This window comes from Diceros bicornis, chromosome 17 (genome assembly GCF_020826845.1).
Source record: "Diceros bicornis minor isolate mBicDic1 chromosome 17, mDicBic1.mat.cur, whole genome shotgun sequence".
In the NCBI taxonomy this organism is placed as follows: domain Eukaryota; kingdom Metazoa; phylum Chordata; class Mammalia; order Perissodactyla; family Rhinocerotidae; genus Diceros; species Diceros bicornis.
The window spans coordinates 28,849,261-28,871,813 of record NC_080756.1 but is presented as its reverse complement, the minus strand read 5'-3'; the positions used below and the strand labels follow the sequence as shown (position 1 = coordinate 28,871,813).

Here is a 22,553-nt window from a genome sequence, read left to right as displayed (position 1 = left end):
GGTAACAGATCTGAAAAGGGCTAAACTAGACAACATAAAGACATTTGAAAGTCAAGCTTTAAGCTGACATAAGGATAGCAATTAAAGAACTGAATAACATTTCTCAGTTCTGCTGAATCATTACAGGATAGGAAAGACATTATTAAGACTACTTTCTTAAAGACATACCTCCAAGTAACCATTTCAGGAATATACACAGAAACATTTCTTGGGAAGGCTCAAGGAAAACTACAGAGGAAAAATGCTACTGAATTGGCCACCCAAAAGAATTTGCTCAGTGGAATGAGGAACCATGAGAAAATAGAAGGGAAACAGAGGTAAATTATGGGATATTAGAAAAAAATATGAAAGGGTTGACTAAATCAAGACATAGTTTGTTAGATTAAGTCATGAGAAGCCATACAACTCTTGAGCTAGACTTGTATAAGTCAAATTATCTTTAATAAAAATACAACTCTATGTACAAATATAGAGCTCCTTTATTTCATTTGTTTGGTTCACATTAAATTCTTACCACAACATATATATTTTTTTGTCTTATACTTGGTAAATAATCAGAAAATAATACTAGGTCATCTGGGATGCTTGGCTGAGTGTTACAGTGAAAGGAAGACTCTGAGAGTGTGGGTCTGAAAGTCACAAAGCAACCAGGCTGAATCCTTGGGCAGTTTCTTAAATTCTGTTGACCTTAGTTTCCTGATCTATCTAATGGGGAAAATGATTCCTGCCTTGCCAAACTGTGAAGAATAGAAATAATGTATCTTACATGCCTATTAGAATTTTGGATATTAGTTGCTCAAAAAAGTGATAGCATTATTAAATTCTACTAAATGACCAGGGAAGAAGAGTTGCCATTAGAGATAGACTAGAACAAGATTAGTATGACTAATAAATTGGGAATGTTTTCATCCGAAAGGTGATACTGAGAAGCTAGTTCTTGGTGAATGTGGGAATTTTGAGAAAAACTGAAAGGAGATGAAGTCCTGTGTTCTGATTACAGATAAGCAAAATTGTGGAGGTAAGAACAGAAATGGAATCTTTAGCATAGAGGAACAAAGAAAGGATGGTAATTATGATGATGAGAATACAGAAAAAAAAAGTGCAGCTGGTAAAACATTTTAGACTAAACCAGGCTGCCAAACTCCAAAATCTGTAACAGAGCAAATCTAGTTTGGCTTTATAAAATATAATATTGAGGAAATATTCATTGCAATTCACAATTTAGGAAGAGTGACATGATTAGAAGAAACAAATCAAATCTGTTAGTGCTAAATTCCTACAGTTAAAAACAATTAGATGGATTAGGAAGATCCCTAAAGGCCATACAGCTTCTTGCTTGTGACCCAGATTCCTAAAGCCAAATAACATCAAGGAAATTCTATTAAAATACAAGATCCTTTTATAAAATCTGAGGAATCTAAAGCAGACAAATGCCAAAAGTGGGCTTCACTGGTGAGACCTGTGGTTAAGCCACCGAGGTGTGGGCAGGCCCGAGAGGCTGTGACCTGCTCCATGTAACGGGCAGGTCAATTATGTACTCACTCTCTTAATTATTCCCCCTTGGAATGAAAATGAAAAAAATATCTGTAATGAGTCTGTCAGGATTATTAAACAGTGCACATATTCCTCAGCTTTATTCTGAAGGAAATAAATCTTATTAGAGTCCTACATTAAGTTTCAGATTAAAACAAATAGTCAATTGAATTATACAAAGTGAGGACTCAAAGACCATGTTTGATTGAATTTCAGTACCTCAACACAGGAACTTTGATATAATGCTCTCCAAGGGATCTATTTAGTCACACATGCTATACATAAAATGGCATACTGTTGACAGTTGAATGATAATTTTTAGTAATAAACATTACTGAATGGGGTCCAAGGCAGAGCTGTCTAAGCAGGATAGTTTAGAAAGGAATCAAAATTTGAGGTCTTATGAAACAATAAAAAAGGAAATAAAAAGACATGGGTATTTCTAGAGAAATACATCATTATGGTGTATATTCATAAATTAGGAATATAAACATATACCTTACATAAATCAATAACATGTAGATTAAAATGTAGATCAAAAAACAGGGAAAAAACTAACCTGAACTGAAATATTGTTCCAGTACTAGCAAGCAGTAGACCTAATGGACCGACCAGTGCTCTGATATGATGATAGAAAGCTTGGCTTAATGCAAAGCAAAAAACTTCTTCTAACTGGATATTTTTGAAAGAAGCCTGGCTATGCCCTATTTAGATTTTACTTCTGTTGCCTCATGTTTTTCTGGCAGTATAAATTCAAGAAAGAGGAGCTTTGCTATCAAAAGTTTTACCAAGTAGACTTTTATTATTTGGTGTATGACTTTCTATAAAAAATGCTTTCTCAGGATGTTAGTCTAGATTTAGGTCTTCAAATATTTAAGCGTTCTCAAGAATCAGCCAATACGAGTAAATATTTATTGTGCTCATATTTATGGTGTCAGGAAGATAAATTTTATGAATTTATGTAAAAATTTTAATTGCCAAATGGGATAAAGCTGAATATACTAAATATATATCCAGTTTAAAATGCCAGTGCATTTCCTTTCCAAGAAAATAAGTATTTCTAAATGTTCTAAATGGTGATTAGGAGAGAGAAGAGTTTTATAAGGATAACAAAAGCATTAGATAAATAGTATTAAATAAAAGTAAATACCAATTCAGCATGTTCAGAAGAGAGGAGGAATAAATTTTTATAATGTTTCCTATATTGATCACTCATCTACAAAATTCATCTGTGTATTTATTCATTTGATAAACGCTTTGAGTGCTTAACAAGTGAACCAGATGCCCTGGAAGGCACTGGGAATATAACAGTGAACAAGGCGTAGTACTGGCCTGAGCTCAAGGGATTTATGGTCCAGTAGTGAGGGGAGAGGGGCTGACTGACAAATAAACCTGTTCCTGCAAAAAGGAATTATCAGTGCTGAGAGCATGGAGTGAGGTGAGGTGAGTGATGGGGGTGGGGATCAGAGAATGGTCTAAACAGTAGGCATTCCATATACACCATAGAGGCTTAGGGAATTAGAATGAAAATCTCATATTTCATCATTTAGAATCCAATCACAATCTATAAACTTTTACAGACAATGAAGAAATCATCTTGCTAAAAAGACAGTCATTTCGTTTTAGTAAAAATGGACTTGACTTGAAGTAGCTTCCCAAAGTTTTTCCCTAACTCAGCCACTTCCCAATATTGTTTTCTTTGAGTTATGGTCTCCACACACTTTCACTTGAATACTTCTGTCACGTTTACAGTTTTGGCAGTGATGAGTGCTGGTCTCAGTGGACACTGAAATGCACATGCCTTGGCCTGAACCACATAGATGATGATACAGCCGAATGCATAACTCACAGCATGACATTTGGGGGAGCTACGTTCACCCCTACTCTGATTCTGTTCTTGGACGTGATTCCATTACTGTCATGGGACATCTTCAAGCATTAGCCCTAGACTTCTTGCCTACCTCTTTCTACCATCTCTGTTGTTTATGTTTCTTCATTAAACTAAAAGCCCTGCTGTGAAGATTTCCAACTGGGGAGATAGCTGGGAGATGTTTGGGTTGGGAGAGTGGGTGGGTGGGTGAAGGCTATAAAGCACTGAAGGACAAGAAGCAATGCTGCTCAGAAAGGGAGAATTCCTCTTATCTTTTCCCAGGTACATTTCCAAGGACTTGCGGGGAACAAGAAAGTCACATAGAGATATTTATAACAGCAAAAATAAAATATAACCATCTAGTCTTTAATCACAAATGACAGCACATCTGAAAATAGAGTAGGAAAAATAAAAATGAAACTACAGTTGGAAAAAATATTCTCTTACCATAGTATGTAAGATATTCTGCTGTGTGTAAAAATGTCAGTGAAACCAGAACATTGAAAATCCAATTTATTCCAGATGAACATGCATTTCCTGTACTTCTTGCCCAAAGGGGATATATTTCAGAATTCACAGTCCAAGGCATTGGTCCCATTCCTGAGAAATGCAAAATTAAAAATTTCAGTAAAGTAGTACGTAAGGAATTTAAAAAAGAGTATCTTGTCTCCTCTAAAAAGAGACAATAATAACACAACAATAAGAACAAAGCGTTTGGTTTACCAGGTGCGAAGAAAACAAGATATAAAATAAGGCCCAGAAGTGCAGTCCAGGAGTATGGAGTAGGGCAGAAATTGTAAGCCCAAAATACTTCTTCTGTTTTGAATTTGGTTTCATTTTCACACCTGAAAAATAATGCAATATAAATATTAACTTAGTGTTTAGGGTATAGTTGCAGAAATTCAATGTGATCATCTAGGATGTATTTGGAAATTCCTTAATGTCATTAAGGAAAAGGGTCCAAGATGTTTTTCTTGAAAAAAAAGTTAAGATTTAAATATACAGTATTAGATATGCAAGCTCACACAAAACTTTTTAGAGCTGAAAATAATTCAAGAGCAACACAAAGAAATACATTGTGCATACAACTCAATAGCAAAAAAACAAACAATCTGATTAAAAAATGGGCAGAGGATCTGAATAGATATTCCGAAAGAAGACCATACAGATGGCCAGCAGGTACATGAAAAGGCACTCAACATCATTAATCACCAGGGAAATGCAAATCAAATCTGCAATGAGATATCACCTCACACCTGTGAGAATGGCTACTATCAAAAAGACAAGATAATAAATGTTGGCAAGGATGTGGAGAAAAGGGAACCCTTGTGCACTGTTGCGGGGAATGTAAATTAGTTCAGCCTCTACGGAAAACAGAATGGAGGTTCCTCAAAAAATTAAAAATAGAACTACCATATGATCCAGCAATTCCACTTCTAAATATCTAGCCAAAGAAAACAAAAACACTAACTTGAAAAGATATCTACACTCCTGTGTTCATTGCAGCATTATTTACAATAGCCAAGACATGGAAGCAACCTAACTGTCCATCAGTGGATGAATGAATAAAGAAAAATGTGGTGTATATACACACACACACACACATATATATAAAATGGAATATTATTGAGCCATAAAAAAGGAAATCTTGCCATTTGCAGCAACATGGATGGACCTTGAGGGCATTATGCTAAGTGAAATGTCAGGCAAAGACAAGTACTGTATGATCTCACTTATATGTGCAATCTTGTTTAAAACAACAACAACAAAACAAGCTTATAGATACAGAGCACAGATGGTTCCTTGCCAGGGGTGGGGGTGGGTGAAATGGGTCAAAAGGTACAAACTTCCAGTTATATAAGAAATAAGTCCTGGGGATGTAATATACAGCATGGTGACTATAGTTTATAATACTGTATTGCATTTTTGAAAGTTGCTAAGAGTAAATCTTGAAAGTTTTCATCACAAAAAATTTGTAACTATATGGTGACAAATCAGACGATTTCCAGTTAATTCTTGAAAGCTGCAGAAACACTGAGAGTCAGTATGTTGTGGTAGAAAGACTGGATTTTGCAGTCAGGACAAAATTCAAATTCCAGAACCAGATTTTTTTTTTCCTCTGTAAAATGGGGATAATGCCTTACAAGTAATGTTAAGGATTAGAAGGGTCACCTGTAAAGGAGTGATAGAGTACATGAGAGCAGGGAACAATGCTTATATCTGATTCCAGCTAACCCTTTCCCTTCCTGCTGTGTGTCCTTGCTTACTTCTCTATCAGTCACTCCCTGATGACTCTGCCTCCCAGTTCTCTGGTGGAGCAAAGTCTCCTATGGTCTTAGATTGATTCTCAAGTTGAACTTCCAATTCTTTACCTTAATTGAAGTCTGAATTGCACCTGAAGATACAATGAGCCTCAAAAACATTCTTATCCCTTGTTATTTTTAGACTATTGTTCTGCGTCCATCAAACCTCTATTTTTAAACCTTGACATCCCAGCCCTATCCTTATTGCTGCGTTGATGACCTCCATCATAACACCCCACCTGTCTTGATGATATGGGTGCCTAGTCAGTCATCATCTCCATCCCCTCTCATCCTTTGCCACGTTCATTTATTTTTACTTCTAGACCGTCTAATACCTTGGCTTCATAGCTCTTATTTAACCTCTGACACTGCAGAGAGGGCACTTTATAATTTGCTTGATTTGGAACTATTTTACTTTAAGGTTTCAAACATAGAGCATTCCTTTTCTGATTATAAGCAGTTCATTTCCTCATTTCTGATAATTTGCTCCACACCCAAATCACAATGTTTAGATTCTAAACTTCTCTCAGTATTCATTCACCTCATTGCTCACCTTAGTCCATTCAATCCATCTTTATGGCCTCTAGAATCCATCTTTCTTTCCTCCATGCTTATCTGCCATTCTCACCATTTCAGTTCCTAACCCTGTGCAGCACCATTAACTTCCTTCAATAACCACTTTTCAGAAGCTGGGCAAAATTATGACACCATGCTGTTGGGTTCTATTAAAAGTTCATGCTATTTCTTCTCAGTTGGGTCCCTAATTATGCTTCTTTATTTTTATCCTTTATTGTCTCCTCTACTGAATTCTCTGCTTATTTCAGAGTAGGCATTAAATAAACTTTTGTCAACTGTTGCCTCAATTAATTAAAATATTTCTTACTATTCTCTAGTTGTGAAATCTTTCCGTCTGCTTTCTAGGTGCTAAGAACTTGCCTCCTCCTTTAAGAAAACTGAGCATTCTCAATTTGAACACCCTCATTTTTTCTCTACCGAACCTCTACTTTTCAATATTTTCTTTCAGCTCTTCTCCTCCAATGGCAACACGTCTCTTGCCCTTTCTAAGGACTGCCCTTCCAATCAGTGGTACTGCATCTCATTCTCCTTCTGTCTCCTCTGGGGTTATGTTCCATCAGTAGTCTATTCTCTTTCTGCCATCTTTAGTTTCTTCCTACTTGAGCCTTCCCTTCTGTTTACAACACACAAGATTGCTCCTACTCACATATTCAACCCCTCTCATATTACTACTACTGGCTCGTCCACAATTACAAAGAAGTTTATACTCGTGAGCTCTACATCCTCACTACCTACTTTTTCCTTCACAGCCCAGCTCCCCCACCCACCCAGATGCCAGCTGACTCTTACCCAGGCTCTGTTTTCCTGAATCTGCTCACCCAAACGTCATCAATGACCTCCTAATCCCAAAATTCATTCATCTTGCCTTAATTTTGAGGCTTGGATTACTCTGTGGTGGTTGATATTTCTGACAACTCTCCTTCCTTCTCTTTCCCCTTCGCTTTTATATCTACATCTCCATCTTATCTCACTGACATATATGTCTTCATTGCTTTTTTAAATGTCTCTTCCTCCCCTCAACTTCTAGATAGAGGTGTTCTCTAAGGTTTTATTTCAAGGCTTATATCCTTTCTCTTAATCATCTCATCTAATTTTAGGGCTTTTTAATCCCCCCATGGATGCTCCCTGATGGGTTTTTCTAGGCTTGACCTTTTTCTCAAGCTCCATTGATGGAATTTAGTATCTGCTGTACATCCATATCTGAGTATCCTGCGATGGCCTCAGATACAGTATGTCTTCTCCAGGAGGCAGAATGGGGCTGTTCTGAGTTCAAATCATGACTCTATCACTTATTAGCTGTGCTCGTTCATTCAAAAATTTATATAATGAGCACTTTTTATGTGTCAGACATTAGTGATAGAGCTGTGAACAAAATAACCACCTTTTGCATTTGTGGAAACCAGAGTTTAGTGGGCACAGGTGCAGTCCTGGGGAAAAGGGAGAAAGGACCGTTATCACAGGCTGTTGGGAACTCAAATGTGATAATGCACACTGAGTGCTTAGCATACTGCCTGGCATGTAGTGTATGCACAGTAAGTATTACTTTAATAGTGCTTCTCATGACATTTCTATTTTAGTTAACACCACCATTCCCTGAGTTGAAATGGATTAAAATCTTGGAGTTATCGTCCATATTTTCTCATCTCTCCCTCTTTAAATCTTCTATATACTTTTAAGTCCAAGTAAAGAAGAGTGGCTAAGACCATAAGCTCTGAGACTGACATTCTACGTTCAAATCTAGATTGGGATACCCAGATTTGAAGCTAGGATGTATGTGATCTAGGCACTTAACTTTTCAAAGCCTGTGACCTCATCTGTGAAATAAGGATTTTCCTGGCACCTACCTCAAAGAGAGATTTTGAGGCTTACATGAGATAATGTATGCAAAGAACGTCACATGGTATGGCCAAGAAATCATATTTCCTGGACATAATTTCTTGAATCTGGCTCTTCCTATTTGCATAAACAGCACCCTAATTCAGACGCTGAGTGTTGTTTGTCTCATCACCTGCATCTGGCTCTGTGGCAGACTCTAGAGTTGCCCCTCTATAATCTGTTACCTGATGTTCGTGCTCTTGTATAGCCCTCTCCCCTTGAGTGTGGGAGTGCCCTGTGACTTACTTCTAACCAACAGAATATGGCAAAAGTGACAGGACATATATGATTAAGTAAGATTACAGTGCTGTTTAGCTGAAGTCTCTTACACCCTTGCTGGCTTTGAGAAAGCAAGCTGCCACCTTGTGGGATGCCAATGTAGGGATGCTCATGGAAAGAACTGAGAGAAGTCTTTAGGAGCTGAGGGTAGCCTTTGGTTGACAGCTAGCAAGAAACTGAAGTACCTGATATAAAAGTTAACTGAATTCTGCTAACAAAAGCTAATCCTAGGGCCGGCCCCGTGGCTTAGCGGTTTAAGTGCTCGCGCTCCGCTACTGGCGGCCCAGGTTCGGATCCCGGGCGGGCACCGACGCACCGCTTCTCCGGCCATGCTGAGGCCGCGTCCCACATACAGCAACTAGAAGGATGTGCAGCTATGACATACAACTATCTACTGGGGCTTTGGGGGAAAAATAAATAAATAAAAATTAAAAAAAAAAAAAGCTAATCCTTCCCTAGCTGAGCCTCAGATGAAAGCACAGCCCCAGTCAACACTCTGATTGTAGCCTTGTGAGACCCTAAGCAGAAGACCTAGGTAAGGGTGCCTGAACTCCTGACCCACAGAAACTGTGATATTATAAATGTGTGTTGTTTTAAGCTGCTGAATTTGTGGTAATATTGTTATGCAGCAATAGAAAATGAATACAGTATTCTAATTATTTTTCCTTCTTCTAGCATTCCTTTCTTCAAACTACTGCCTCACCAAGTTGAGCTCTAGAGCGTTGCTCTTTCTACCCACCTCACTGCTCAAAAACCTTCATCCCCCTTATCCCAGCTGCCTGTGATACGGGGCCTGCAAACTTTGGCTGCCGCCTACCTTATCCTGTATAAAATCCTTTTCTCCAACTAGACTAGACTACTTATTTTTTGAACCTACTTTCCAGACCCAGCATCTTCTACTCATGCCATTTCCTCTAACTGAAGGCAAACTCGCACTCCTGATCTCCACTGTCAAAATCTACCTCAGCCCTCCAGGCTAATACAAATGCTACCCATTCACCTGTCTGAAATATTCTCGCTCTCCTCTCAATGCTTTTCATTTTCCTCATTTGGATCGTTATCACATAGTGCTCTGTATTATTCTGTCTGAATATACTCCCTCTTCTACTGCCCTGGGCTCTCATCCCAGGCAGCACAGAGCAAGGGTTAAGGGTACAAGAGTCTAGAGTCAGGCTGCATGATTGTGTATGTCGGTTCTGCCACTTACCAGCTGTGTAACTTTGGGCAAGTTACTTAACCTCTTTGTACCTTGGTTTTCTAATCTGTAAAATAAGAGTTCCTAATAGACTTGTTACAAAGATTAAATAAAGTGATAACTGCTTGGCACAAAGAAAGCAATTTATTTAAGTGTTTGCCAAAAGAATAGTCATTTTTGTATCCCCCCCTTTTTAAAAATCTCAACCTCTAGTCCATAATAGTACTCTCTATAGACAAATGGTCATTCAGTGATGAATGAAGCCTTTACATTTGCATTTGTTTATGTGAGTAGAAAACAGCATTAGAAATCCCCTGACAGTGATCCTTTACCTTCATTTCCCACCAATCAAATAGTCTTTTGAGTTATGAAGATCTTAAAATGAGAAAATAAGAAAAGGAGGGGGGAGAGAGGGGAAAAGGAGAGGGAGAAGGAGAGAGAGGAAGAGAGGGAAAAAAGACAGACAGACAGGCAGGCTCCTGGGGAGCGGAATGCTTACAAATAATCAAATCACTAAAATTCACTGAAAAATTCTATTTGCTATTTTCATTCATTATTATCAAAGTTCCTTGCATGATCTCTTGCTGAAACAATGGAAAGTAGCTTATTTTTGGGTAGGGTCTGTGCTTGCTCTGATGTACCTTTTCACCATCAGGATACGCACGTTTATATGCATAAAAGGCTGAGTAACTCCTTGTCCTCGTGCCGATTTTGGGAAGGCACTGCAGGCACTGACTTGGCAGAGTTACTCAGTCAGCAATACGTAGCCAGCTAATGACTAAGAAAGTGACATCACACCTGACCTTCAAAATATAAACACTAGTAATCTCAACTAAAAAATAAAAATGTATATTCCAAATGTTATTGCAAAATACCGTCATGTTTTCCTGGGTTAGTGAATGCTGGTGGAAGAACATAATGCTCCAGAGAAAGAACAAAAGTACTTTGACATCAGTGTGTGGGTTGGGATTAGAAAAAGTCATGCCCTCTGATGGGGCACCTTCTCACTGCATCCCGGAGCAAAAACAGAAAATGACTACAATAATGGGAGCTGCTTGGAGGCTGCTGCAGTGGACAAAGCAGCAGAATTGTAGGCAGGCAGGCAGGCGAAATATGTCTCATTTTGGCAGAGTGAGAGATCTTAATCTTTACCAGCAGACTGACTAGCTTAACACCTGATATGCAGACCAAATAAATGATCAGTTCCCTGTCCCAGCCATGGAAGCCACAGTGCTGCCTTTAATGACGTATCTAGAAATTTACAGTTCTCTTTGAAGGTGGAACAATTCTCCCTTGCCTACTCAACACCCACCCCAAAACCAGTTCATATGTGGAGCTATTTCTGCCTATTTTTTGTGTTACCTCTCTATCAGATATCTGAAGAGTTTTAAACTAAAGAAATAACCAAAGGAACTAAGTGATGCAACTGCTCTTGCCACAATTAACCATAAGTAATTTATTCTTTGCTTCCTACACAGCACATGCTTTTTGTATTGCTCCTTTATTCACTATGATAAAATTATTTAACTACTTCATGTTCATAAATGGGAGATGGGAGAAAATACAACCAAGAAAATACACAAAAATTCTAATTTTATCTATCCAATTCTAATCATTGAGAAACCTACAGAACTTGGCCTCCTTCCCAAAAGAGTTTATAAAAGATCTAGGATTTTGGAGAAGGGAAGGGAGGGCTTACCACGGTTTGTGTGACACATCTCCCATTCTTCTACTGGGTTCACTGCACATGCTTTACTTGCCAGTTCATTACTGAGAAGTGTGAGTGAAGAACAATTTCATCTCCAGTTCCTGATGCAGGACTCTGCTTTCTTTGAACAAGATCATTAAGCTATCACCTCAAAACGAAATGGATACCCTTAAGAGTTAACTTGAATAGTTCTCTTTCTATAGAAATTTATGATCTGATTACACAGTTATAGTCTGAGTGTGGTGGTGGAAAGGTTCCTAGAAAAGGATAGAGTGTCTCCCCAGGAAAGGACACCTTCACTCTTGTCTGAGGAGAAATAAACATAATGCCAACCAATCAGAGCACCAGGATGCTATAAATTTACAAGCAACCCAAGCCGTCAGCAATTTCAACTTTTGGGCATCCCATCAAAGCAACCAGGAAAAGTTACTGCTACCACCTTGACTCATTACTACTATCACACGTTAATTACTGTTGACTAGCATAATTCCTATATAATAATCTAACATGAAATAAACTTATGTCAAGGATAGCAACATAGCATTTAAACTCTAACATGTCTGTAGTTGAATAATTTTGGGAAAGTATGGCTCCCTAGCTTGCAGTGTGCAGACCATGTTGAAGATCTTGGCCTTGGACGATTTTCTACTGTCTAGCCTTTTGTCCCCGTTTTTACATTTCACAATTTTCCCGCAGAGGACTGTCACATAAAGGCAAGTTGAAAAAAATCATCTAGGGGGCTGGCCCGGTGGTATAGTGGTTAAGTTCGTGTGCTCTGCTTCGGGGGCCCAGGGTTCACGGGTTCAGATCCTAGGCATGGACCTACACACCGCTCACCAAGCCATGCTCTGGCACCGTCCCACATACAAAAAATAGAGGAGCATTGGCACAGGTGTTAGCTCAGCGACAGTCTTCCTCGGGTAAAAAAAAAAAAAAAAAAGGAAGATTGGCAACAGTTGTTAGCTGAGGGACAATCTTTCTCACCAAAAAAAAATCATCTATTATCTTTTGTTAATCACTATTATTTTCTGGTAAAAAGAAAACCTTTAGAATTATTAAGACAAATCATAGATATGGGTAAATTTCAAAAGCATTAGAAATTTAGAGCTAAAAGCCATTTTTAAAAATGAATTAATAAAGTTTTATTTACATAAAAATCACTGTATCTAAACCATTTACCAATATGTTGGCTAGCTTATTATATACCCTAAATATGGGAAATAGATGGACAGAATGTGAGTGGGCAAGCAAATGAAAATAATAATACTTAAAGCTGTAGAAGGTACAGTGACACTGGTATAGTTTCTAATTATGATAAGAATTTAAATTGGTATAATTTCCTCTTGGAATGAAATCTGGCAATTTGTACATATACCCAAATATTCATGACCCAAAGTCTCATTTCTAAAATTTATCCTTAGGAAATCATCTAAATGGAAAAATATTTGCTGAAAGATATACTTCCACTGTACATTTATCACAAGCTTAACATAGATAAATAGAAACAATAAAGATATACTATAATGGAGGGTAGTTAAGTCAATTAAGGTACAACTGAATAGAATATAGCAGCCATTAAAATAGTAATTATAAAGTAATTTATAATTACTACTGGGTTAAACCCAAAGGTTGGTCTGGGTTTGAAGACTGGTCAAAATGTCTTAGATTTAACCTAGGTTACTTTCATTTTGGTACCAAACTGGCAAACAGTACAATGGATGTATGCACAATCAAGGACACAAGTAATTGGACAAGTAGTGGTTCCCTGTGGCCCCTCTGGTTCCTCCCAGACTTGTCCCTAAAGTTATGTAGTCAATGTAGAGTGAAGAATCTGCCAGATCAGAGGAGCCCTGAACTCTGGCTTGGGGAGAGTTCACATTAGCATTCAAGGTTCAACCCCATTTCTGTGTAAGAAAAATTTTCTGCTGTATTACTTTATAAGAAAATACCTCATCATCCTTTTTCCTACTGCATCATCACACCTACAGCAAGCCTGGTCATGGTCTACTTCATGAAGATTACCTGGAAACATGGAAAATGCCTTGAAGTTGGCAGTGCAGGGGATATCAAAACATTCTCGAGGATTTAAGGTTATATGGATAAGAGTAAATGGAAACATGGAAAATTGAAGGCAAAAGGAAATCTATTAAGATGATGATTGTTTTCATTTTCGAATTTATAGTTGTGATAGTGTCACTTTAACAAGATGGGAGAAACTTTAGCGACTCATAGATAACTAATCTTGAGTCTCTTTTTCCTTTTTTTTTTTTATTTCACCCTAAAATTTTTCCCATAGTAAAGGCAGGCATTCAAGTTATTAGCCATTCTCCTGCTTCAACTGGCACTGAAAGGGAAGCGAAATCTTGCCTTTGAAGTACATACCTTCTCTATCATGCTGTTCTTCATATTGCCCAAAGGTCCTCAAAAGCTTTCGTTTCCGTATTTATACTCCAGTCACTATTCTGCTTCCCTTCTTACGAGTCTCCCCGGGCCTGCCTCTGCCCACAGCTTCGGGGTTCCCCATGAGCAAGTGGTAATGCTTTGCCCCACAACTGCCTGCCTGGCTACAACTATGTTTGACACTAAGGCTGTCCACAGCCTTGGCATAGGGTGGATGCTTTATACCAGAGAATGACTTGACAAATGGTTTATATTCTCTCTCTCAGCAAGTCAGAATATGAAATATCCGAAGAGGAAAGAGCAATATAGAAGTGGAAAGACTCAGAGAGACAAGAGAGTAAGCAGAGGTCGTAAGAAGGGTCATGTAATTGATAGTGATGGAGGAAGCACAGAAGAGGGAGGCCAGCAGCAAACTGCTACCAGTCTGATGAAAAGTATTCTAGATCTCCATGAAGCAGGGCTGGGTGGAAGTGGAGACTTTTTTTCCTTTGTCATTTTTTCCCCTTACTTTTCTATGTAACTTCACCATAAAACTTCCATTAACCGAGAAAATCAAGTGTCTCCCTATTCTTCTCAACATGAAGAGTTCTAACAAAATAATGGCTAAGTTTTTAGAGCACTTATCCTGATTCTGAATCTATAAAATCCCCTAGGTTCTCAAAAGAGTGTATCACAATGACCATACAGCTCTATTCCTGCAACAGGGTTTTTTTCAAACATTGAAAATATGGTATAAAAAATTAAGATAACTTTTCCCCAAGTAGTCACTGTGGGAGGTGCTACCCTTATTCCCACTATGCTGTATTATATTGGTCATATCTTCTGAAAATCCTTTTTGAATCATATTCAGAATATGCTTCTTTGTCATTCAAGAAAACCAACCTTATTTTTTCACTTTCTACTTTGGTATCTCTTCCTCTCCTGCCCTCTTCCTTTTGTTCTCGCCATCATGGGCCAGTCGTATGAGGAACTCTGTGAAGTACTGGGTGAAAAGGAGAGACCGAACCAAATGGAGTAGAGGTGGGGAAACAGTGTAACTGAAATAATAGCAACAAACACAGAATGGTAAGTTCATTTGTGTGTTATGCCTCTAGCGCCATAAGAAATAAGATGGATATTGCTAAATGGGGTTGTGCTGCAGGCACACTGCTCCAGTCACTGGTATACAAGTTGATAGCCACTTGCTGTGATATCTTAAATGATGCCCAGTACCTGGCACAATGTATACATTTGTCAAATAAGTGAGTAAATAAATGAATGAAGAAAAGGCTTAATGAATTCAATAGAGTCTATTTTGCTGTTTACTACTAATTTATTAATAACTTAATAACAATTTAATAATTAAAAACAATTTTTTCAAATAAAAATACTACAGTAGATGAAATTAATAATGCAATTTATAGTGGGACCCAAATCATTTCTTTGGAACAGGGTTATGAGTGGCCCTCATGTGACTGTGCTGTGACAAGGATCTCCTGATGGTGAGTTATACCATCCCTCCCTCTCAAGTTCCAATTCAGAGACCTGAGGGTTTTCCACACTTAAGGATTCACTCTGCTGCCTGACTTCTTTCATTCCCGTGCATTACTTGGGGACCTTTCTCCAGTGAGGACACAGCATCTTTATCTTCTCTCTTCCTTCCCAGGCTTCATAGGCCAGTTCTTAACACATTTTACCCATAATCAATGCTCAATAAATGTTTGTTAAATAAAACGATAAAAATGCTTTTATCAATTCCCATTAAGATCTGACACCAATTTCTCCACTGTATTGTAAGCATTAGAGAAGACAGATATATTTGTCATCGAAATTTTTTTTTTTTATGAGGAAGATCAGCCCTGAGCTAACATCCTATGCCAATCCTCCTCTTTTTGCTGAGGAAGACCGGCCCTGGGCTAACATTCATGCCTATCTTCCTCCACTTTATATGGGACGCCACCACAGCATGGCTTGACAAGCAGTGCGTCGGTGCACGCCCGGAACCCGAACCTGCAAACCCCGGGCCGCCGCAGCGGAGCACGCGAGCTTAACTGCTGTGCCACTGGGCTGGCCCCTTTGAAATTTTTTAAATTCTAAGAAATTTATCTCTACTTGATTTAAAAAGTTATTGCCTGTGGCGGTATAGGAAAGACATGTTTCCTTACCAGAAGTATTGTGAAATCCATCTGTATCATCTCAAGCTTTAAGAATTTCAAGCCACATCAGAACTCTGATTTAATTTTCTTTCCACCGCAAGAGTGCCTGCACAGTAGCCCTCGTTCATGTTTATTTGCAGGTGCATGGGCATGAATGTAGCTGATTTATCGCTGTAGGCTATCTTGATGCAAACAATAGTATAATTTGTTTCTTGGATTCTTTTCAATCCATTCTACAGCTGCCTTCCATCAAGTGTGAGTTCTGTGGCTTCTTTATGAAAGCTGTGCTTCCAACAGAGATGTCCTTGAGTAGCTGTAAATCTTCATGTGATGAAATTGACTAACATTTGTATAAAGTTTTACCACATACAAGACACCTTAATATACATTAACTCATTTAATTCTCATAATAATCCAAAGCAATAGCATCGTTATTCCCATTTTGCATATGAGACAAGTCTGTTTAAAATACAGCAACTGTCCCAAGATTACACAGCAGAGGTAACATTTGAAACCCAGGCTTGTTTCCTTCTGCTTCAACAGAATCATCCTACTAGTTCATATGTATATGCAAACCTCCTTTTCTTGAGGTTTCTTACTTTTTATGAAATTGAAATAGAAAAAGCACTGATATGAAAACTCTGCTTGAAATCTCCCCTAAGTCAGTGTTCTTCCTGTCAGTAGTAAAGTAAGTCACTAAAATTCTATCCAAAATGAGTAGAGTAAAACTCTTCCCAAAGAGCATTAGGAATTAAAACGAGCAGCATCTTGGCAGATCTTGGCCTCTGTGTCTTGTACATTTTCTTTTTGACTCAGTATTCATTTTGCCCCAAAGCACTAAACAAGAATTAGAACAGAAAGGATGCTTATATGAGCTACAGGTTAAAATATCACGTAACAATCTCAATAACTAGGGCAGATAACTCATTTGAGGGCAGTGATGTCAACACTACGGATGTATTACAAAGAGAATAGTCATTCTGATGCAAAAAGATGGCAATGTTAAGCAGTCTTTAAAGGGTCTACATTCTAAAACAGGGAGCTTACATATTGAGTTCATCGGATACAGTCATGTCAGTAAGGAATTAAAAAAATAATAAAAAAAAGTTTCCTCAGAAGTTGCTTAGAGGATGAAAATACATATGGAATGTCTTAGCAATTACTTAAAAAAGAAATTGTGTCATTAGTTATTGACATAAGAATTTTGTAAATAATGAGAAGGTGGAAAGTCATCATAAAAATGTAAACTGTAAGGCAGTGTCACATTATTTTATCTCAAATTTCTGCTGAAGTGAAAATGTAATAGCTTCACAAATTAAGCATTTTCACTACACATTGCCTTTTTCCTCACTTCCTGATTTGTATGGAAACTCCTGAAACACCTTACTGATTATCAGCAATGAAACAAAACTATAAAACAAGAAGATGTGTCTCACTGCTTCTAAATCAAAGATGATTTTTCTCCCATTTGGGTGAATGTGTAACAAGTCCATTAAAATCTACCCTATCCTTCCTTCTAATCTGTTCCTGGTACTGAGCAAAGCAAATCGTGTCACACCTACCATCACACTCATCCTCCTAAAAATAGCCCTGGCTTCACAATGTGGGGAGGCCCCTGCATGGGTCGGTCTGCCTCTTTCTCCAGCCTTACCTAGCACCTCCTCCACCTCACCCACTACCATCACCCTGTGTCTCAGAGGCCAGCACAGTGGCAGGCACACAGCTGGGGCTCAGTAAATATTTGTTAAATGAATGAATCATTTTTACCATTTGATGATGTAACAATAAAACACTGCCTCACAATTTTGAAATTCCATTATTTCTAAAGCAATTTTATGTAAGGAGAGAATGAATTAGTAATGTAATGTGTCCTTTATTCTTTTTATGAATTTTTATATATTTTGATAGTTTATGGCAGGTATTTAAAGTTAACATATATTTTAACTCCAAGTAATTACTGCTTTGATTAGTTAATTTATTATTTCAACAAGTAAATGTCTGTTGTGTTCTGGGCATGAGAATAAGCATTAGACTATGTGAATTTAAATATTCATTCATTCTGTTGTTCAACAATCATTACTATAAGCTAAGTGTCAATTAAAATTGTTAGATACACAGCCCAAAGAAATTGGCAGCTGAGATGGGAGTTTTTATTTCCCAGTACACACACACACACCCTGCCAAGGAAGAGATATTAGTGGAAATCTGTGGTTTTTTCCTTTAGAAAGAGAAAGGGTTCTGGTAGCAATGGACAAAGGTGGATGGGTGGGCTTGTGTAGGACCCTGACATATCCTGAAGGAGGGGACTTGGCACAGTTGCCTGTATGTGTAGAGTTGTCTAGGAGATCAGCTCTAATGCCTGGTAATGAGGAATATTCTGAGCCAGTGAATAAGCAATGGGCAATCTTAGATTATGGATGTCTCATGAACATATGAACTGGGAATTACTCCATGTCTGGGCTCTGTCTTGGATCCTAGATGAACTTGATCTCTGTGTGGTTATGGTAACCAAGGTCATGAAACCATGCTTAGAAATAAGGCCAAGGTCTTAGGAGATAAAGAATCTTGGAGGGAAAGCACATACTCTTCATTTAAGAAAGGCTTGCTATGCTTTTATTATGAAGTAAAGGGTAGTCTCCTATTGAGAAAACCTTGTGTTTACCTTGGGTAGAAGTTTGCCCAGAAGGGTCCCTGAGGCTGGTAATATGACTCCAAGTTCTACCCCATAAGGATAAGGGGGTCCTAAAGCATCTGAAATGCACATTCTAAGCAGATACTGGCATACACAGAACACAGAATTCAAAGATAGGTCCTCAAGGATGATTAGATCAGTCTGGCTGCTTTAATCACAACAGAGAAAACTCAGAGTCACAAAATTTTAGGAGTTGGGGAAACTTGAGACAGAGAATATTAAATCTGGGCTCAGCCTTGGTGAGTGAATCATTCTTGGTACTTTCTGTACCCTATGCGGAGGGTGGGAGATAGCTCAAGGGGTTAAATACTTTATCTAAATCCTCTCTCCTATAACAGGGACAAAGACTATTTTTCCTGGAAGAAAGTGCTGATCAAATTTGAGATTTCAGTAAATGGCCTACTTTGAGCTCTTTTTTTGTCTCACTTGCCTTTGTTCTTGGCATAGTGCCTATAATAGCTTGAACAATTTTATATGAGTCAAATCATAGTCACAATTAAGTTTTCTGTAAATGTTTTCTTCTTTAAAAAAATTAAAATTGAGGTCCTGTAATGTAGTAAAACAATGTAATCAACCTAGATGTTAAGGTAAACCTCTGATCCATGTATCAGGAGTGACTCATCTGGTTGAAAGCTGCAGAGGAAATGGAGATGGATTTGGGTATATGGCCAGTTTTGTACAGAGATTAACAGCACAAGCTTTGTAGTGGAACAGACTCAGGTTTGAATTCTGGTTCAACTGCTTACTTGCTTCCACCAATGACCTTAAGCAAGTTATTTAACCTACCTGAGGCTTGCTGTCTTCATTTAAAAATGCTGAGCATGAAATTATTATTACAAAAACAACAGTAATTATTGTTGCTATTAATAAAATGCATGTATTCTGCAGGCCTGGGTCCTAAAGACAAAGAGGAATATTTTTTTCTTCTACAAAGTTCTATATTCAATATTCCCTTATGGATATGATTTGTTTCCTAAAGGAGAAGGAAATAACATCATCTGGGTTCCTAGGACATTGTTTTTTCCTTCAGCTCATTTTACTTATTTATCCTAGTCACAATCTTTTTGTTAATCTTTTTATAACATTTTGATATACTTGGCTTCCTCTTTAGTCCTTATTGAGACAAGTTTTCTCTTCATGCAATCATGTATAACTTATTGTTATTTCTATTCAGCAATGTAGGCATTGTCTTTTAAAACATTATGATAAATTTTAGGATGAAAATGAATAAATAGCAAGGGTAAGAGACAAGAGAAGGTGGCCTGTGAATAAATAAATGAATCTTGATGCAAGGTGAATGCAAACACTTGGGAGCCTTAGCTTATTAATTCCTCACGGTCTAAAAATCAACAGGGCAAATGCACCAAGTTTATTGATGATAAAGTGCTATTTGCTAGACATGAATCCATCTAGTGAGGAGGGGTATCATCACTTACTAAATGCACAATACAAGTTTTATTGGTACTAAGATAATACACATGATACTATTAATTCCATCATAGAAATTGGACCCAAGTATGAGAATGTATCCTAAGAACAATTACATAGTAATAAAAATAATATTCTACTACACATACTTGCTGGAATATACATACAAAAAGTATTCCACTTCTAGGAGACTTACGCACATTCAAATATACTAATCATGACTTTCTACATGTGCAAAAGAATTAGGAACCATCTATAACTTTCCTAAAAATACTTGAGCGTGCCTGTTTAGGTCTGTGGTGATATAATACTGCTTATATTTTTGATAAGCACAGTTAACAGAACGCTGACACCTCTACTGGAAGGTGGCTCAACACTCAAAGCTGCCTGCAACTTAAATTTCCAAACTCCAACCACTCATCCACACGTATCCTATCATCATGAAATATTTTGGTGTACTTTCTTAAGTTATTTTCTCATACACATTTAAAAATCTAGTTTTTGTGTCTGTGTGCAAATAAAATTAGGTTCATGCTATAGTTGTTTTACAGCCTGTTGTAATTTATTAAAATTTATCATGTATACAAAGAATTTAGAAAATATTTATGTACACTTTAAAGATCAATAAGATAATTCCTGATATACTCACCAACCAGGTTAAGAACAACATCATTATCAGACTTCAGAAGCTGTCTGTGGGCTACTTTCTGACTGTCTCCCCTTCCTTGGCCCCACAGATAATCACCATCATCAATTCTGTGTTAATTATGCCCTTGTCTTTCTGCATTATGATGCTATTTATACATGCATTCCTGAAAAATAAATAGCTTGGTTGTGCCTGATTGTGAATTTAATATAATGGAATACTGTATGCTTTCTTTTATGACTCGCTTCATTCTTTAATATTATGCTTTTGAGATTCATCTGTGTTGATGCCTTTAGCTATAGTTTATTTTCAGAGCTCTATGGTATATACTTGTATGAATATACCAGTTTATCCATTCGTCTGTTATTTCTACTTTTTAAAAATTACATATAATGCTGCTATGAACATATTTTCAACATGTCTCCCGGTGCGTGTATGTAAGAGTTTCTCTATTAAATACAGGGAGGTGGAATTTTTGGATCATAGGTATGTACAGTCAAGTTCATAGATAACCAACTGTGCCCTAAGGAGTTGTACCAATTTAGATTCTCACCAGCAGTGGACGTGAGAGGACTTCGCACTGCAACCTAGCCAGTTTTGTTTTTTTTTTTTAAATACCTGCTAATCTGGTAGATAAAGATGGTACTCCATTATAGTTTTAATTTGCATTTTCTTGATTAAGAGTGTGAGCCCCTTTTTCGTATGTTTATTGGCCATTTGAGTATCTGCATGGATAATGTGAGCCACATATAATTAAAAATTTTCTAGTGGCCACATTAAAAAAGTGAAAGGAAACGAAATCATTTTAGTAATAAATTTTATTTAACCCAATATATCTAAAATATTTTCAACATGTATTCAATATAAACATTATTCAGATATTGTACATTCTTTTTTTTTTTTTGGTACTAAGTCTTTGAAATCTGGTGTGTATTTTACATTTACAGTACATCTCAGTTGAGACGAGCCACATTTCAAGTGCTCAAAGCCACAGTGGCTTGTGGCTACTCTATTGGGCAGCACAATGTAGATACTAAGCCTTTGCCAGGTATATATATTGTAAATATTTTCTATCAGTGTGGGGGCTTCTTTTTTCACTTTAAGGTATCTTTTCATGAATCAAAATTCTGAAATTTAAGTTGTCAAATATATGTATAATTTCTTTTATGGTCTGCATTTTCTATGACTGTTTTAAAAAAAAATCCTTCACTTTCCCTGGGTAATAAAGATATACAACTATATTGTCTATTAAAAGTTTTACAGTTAGCAAATAACATGGTTATATATGTAGAAAATCCAAAGGAACCAACACAAAAAAAGTTACTGAAATAAGTGAATTTAGCAAGGTTGCCTTTTTCGAGATCAATATATGAAAATCTGTTGTATTTCTACATACTAAAACAAACCATCGGAAATTAAGAAAAATTCCATAAACAACAGCAAGAAAAATATAAATATTTAGGAATAAATCTGACAGAAGATGTGCAAGATCTGTACACTAAAAACTACAAAACACTGCGGAGAAATACTAAACGAAATAATGCAGAGATATACCTTGTTAATGGGTTTATTATTAAAGATATTTTTTCCAAAATTGATCTATAGGGTCAAAAGAAACTCAATCAAAATCCCAGTAGGCTTTTTGTAATTGACAAGCTGATTCTAAAATTTATAGGGAATTGCAAAGGACCTCAATAGCCAAGACAACTTTGCGTCCGTCTTAGCCTCCTGGGGGTTTGTGTATAGTCCTTGGAGATGACTGCTCCATGTACATCCCCTCAGAAACTTTCTGATGTGAAGCCAACCAAAATATCCTCTGCATGGACAACCTGGTCCTGACTTCTGGGATGGAGTCTGCCTTGGGTGGATGGGGCTGGGGCCTCTTCTTTTGGATATTCCCAACAGAAATCCAG

The 22,553-nt window shown here is 37.4% G+C and overlaps 1 protein-coding gene across 1 annotated transcript in view; it reads right to left on the bottom strand.

Moving 5' to 3' along the window:
* Positions 1-22,553, bottom strand: part of SLC2A13 (solute carrier family 2 member 13) — a 330,082-nt gene that overhangs the window by 7,177 nt on the left and 300,352 nt on the right. Inside the window, exons 8-9 of the mRNA XM_058558506.1 lie at positions 4,127-4,248; positions 3,851-4,003 (exon numbers count right to left, since the gene is read on the bottom strand). Coding sequence (XP_058414489.1) covers positions 3,851-4,003; positions 4,127-4,248 — 275 coding nt within the window. The remainder of the gene's footprint in view (positions 1-3,850; positions 4,004-4,126; positions 4,249-22,553) is intronic.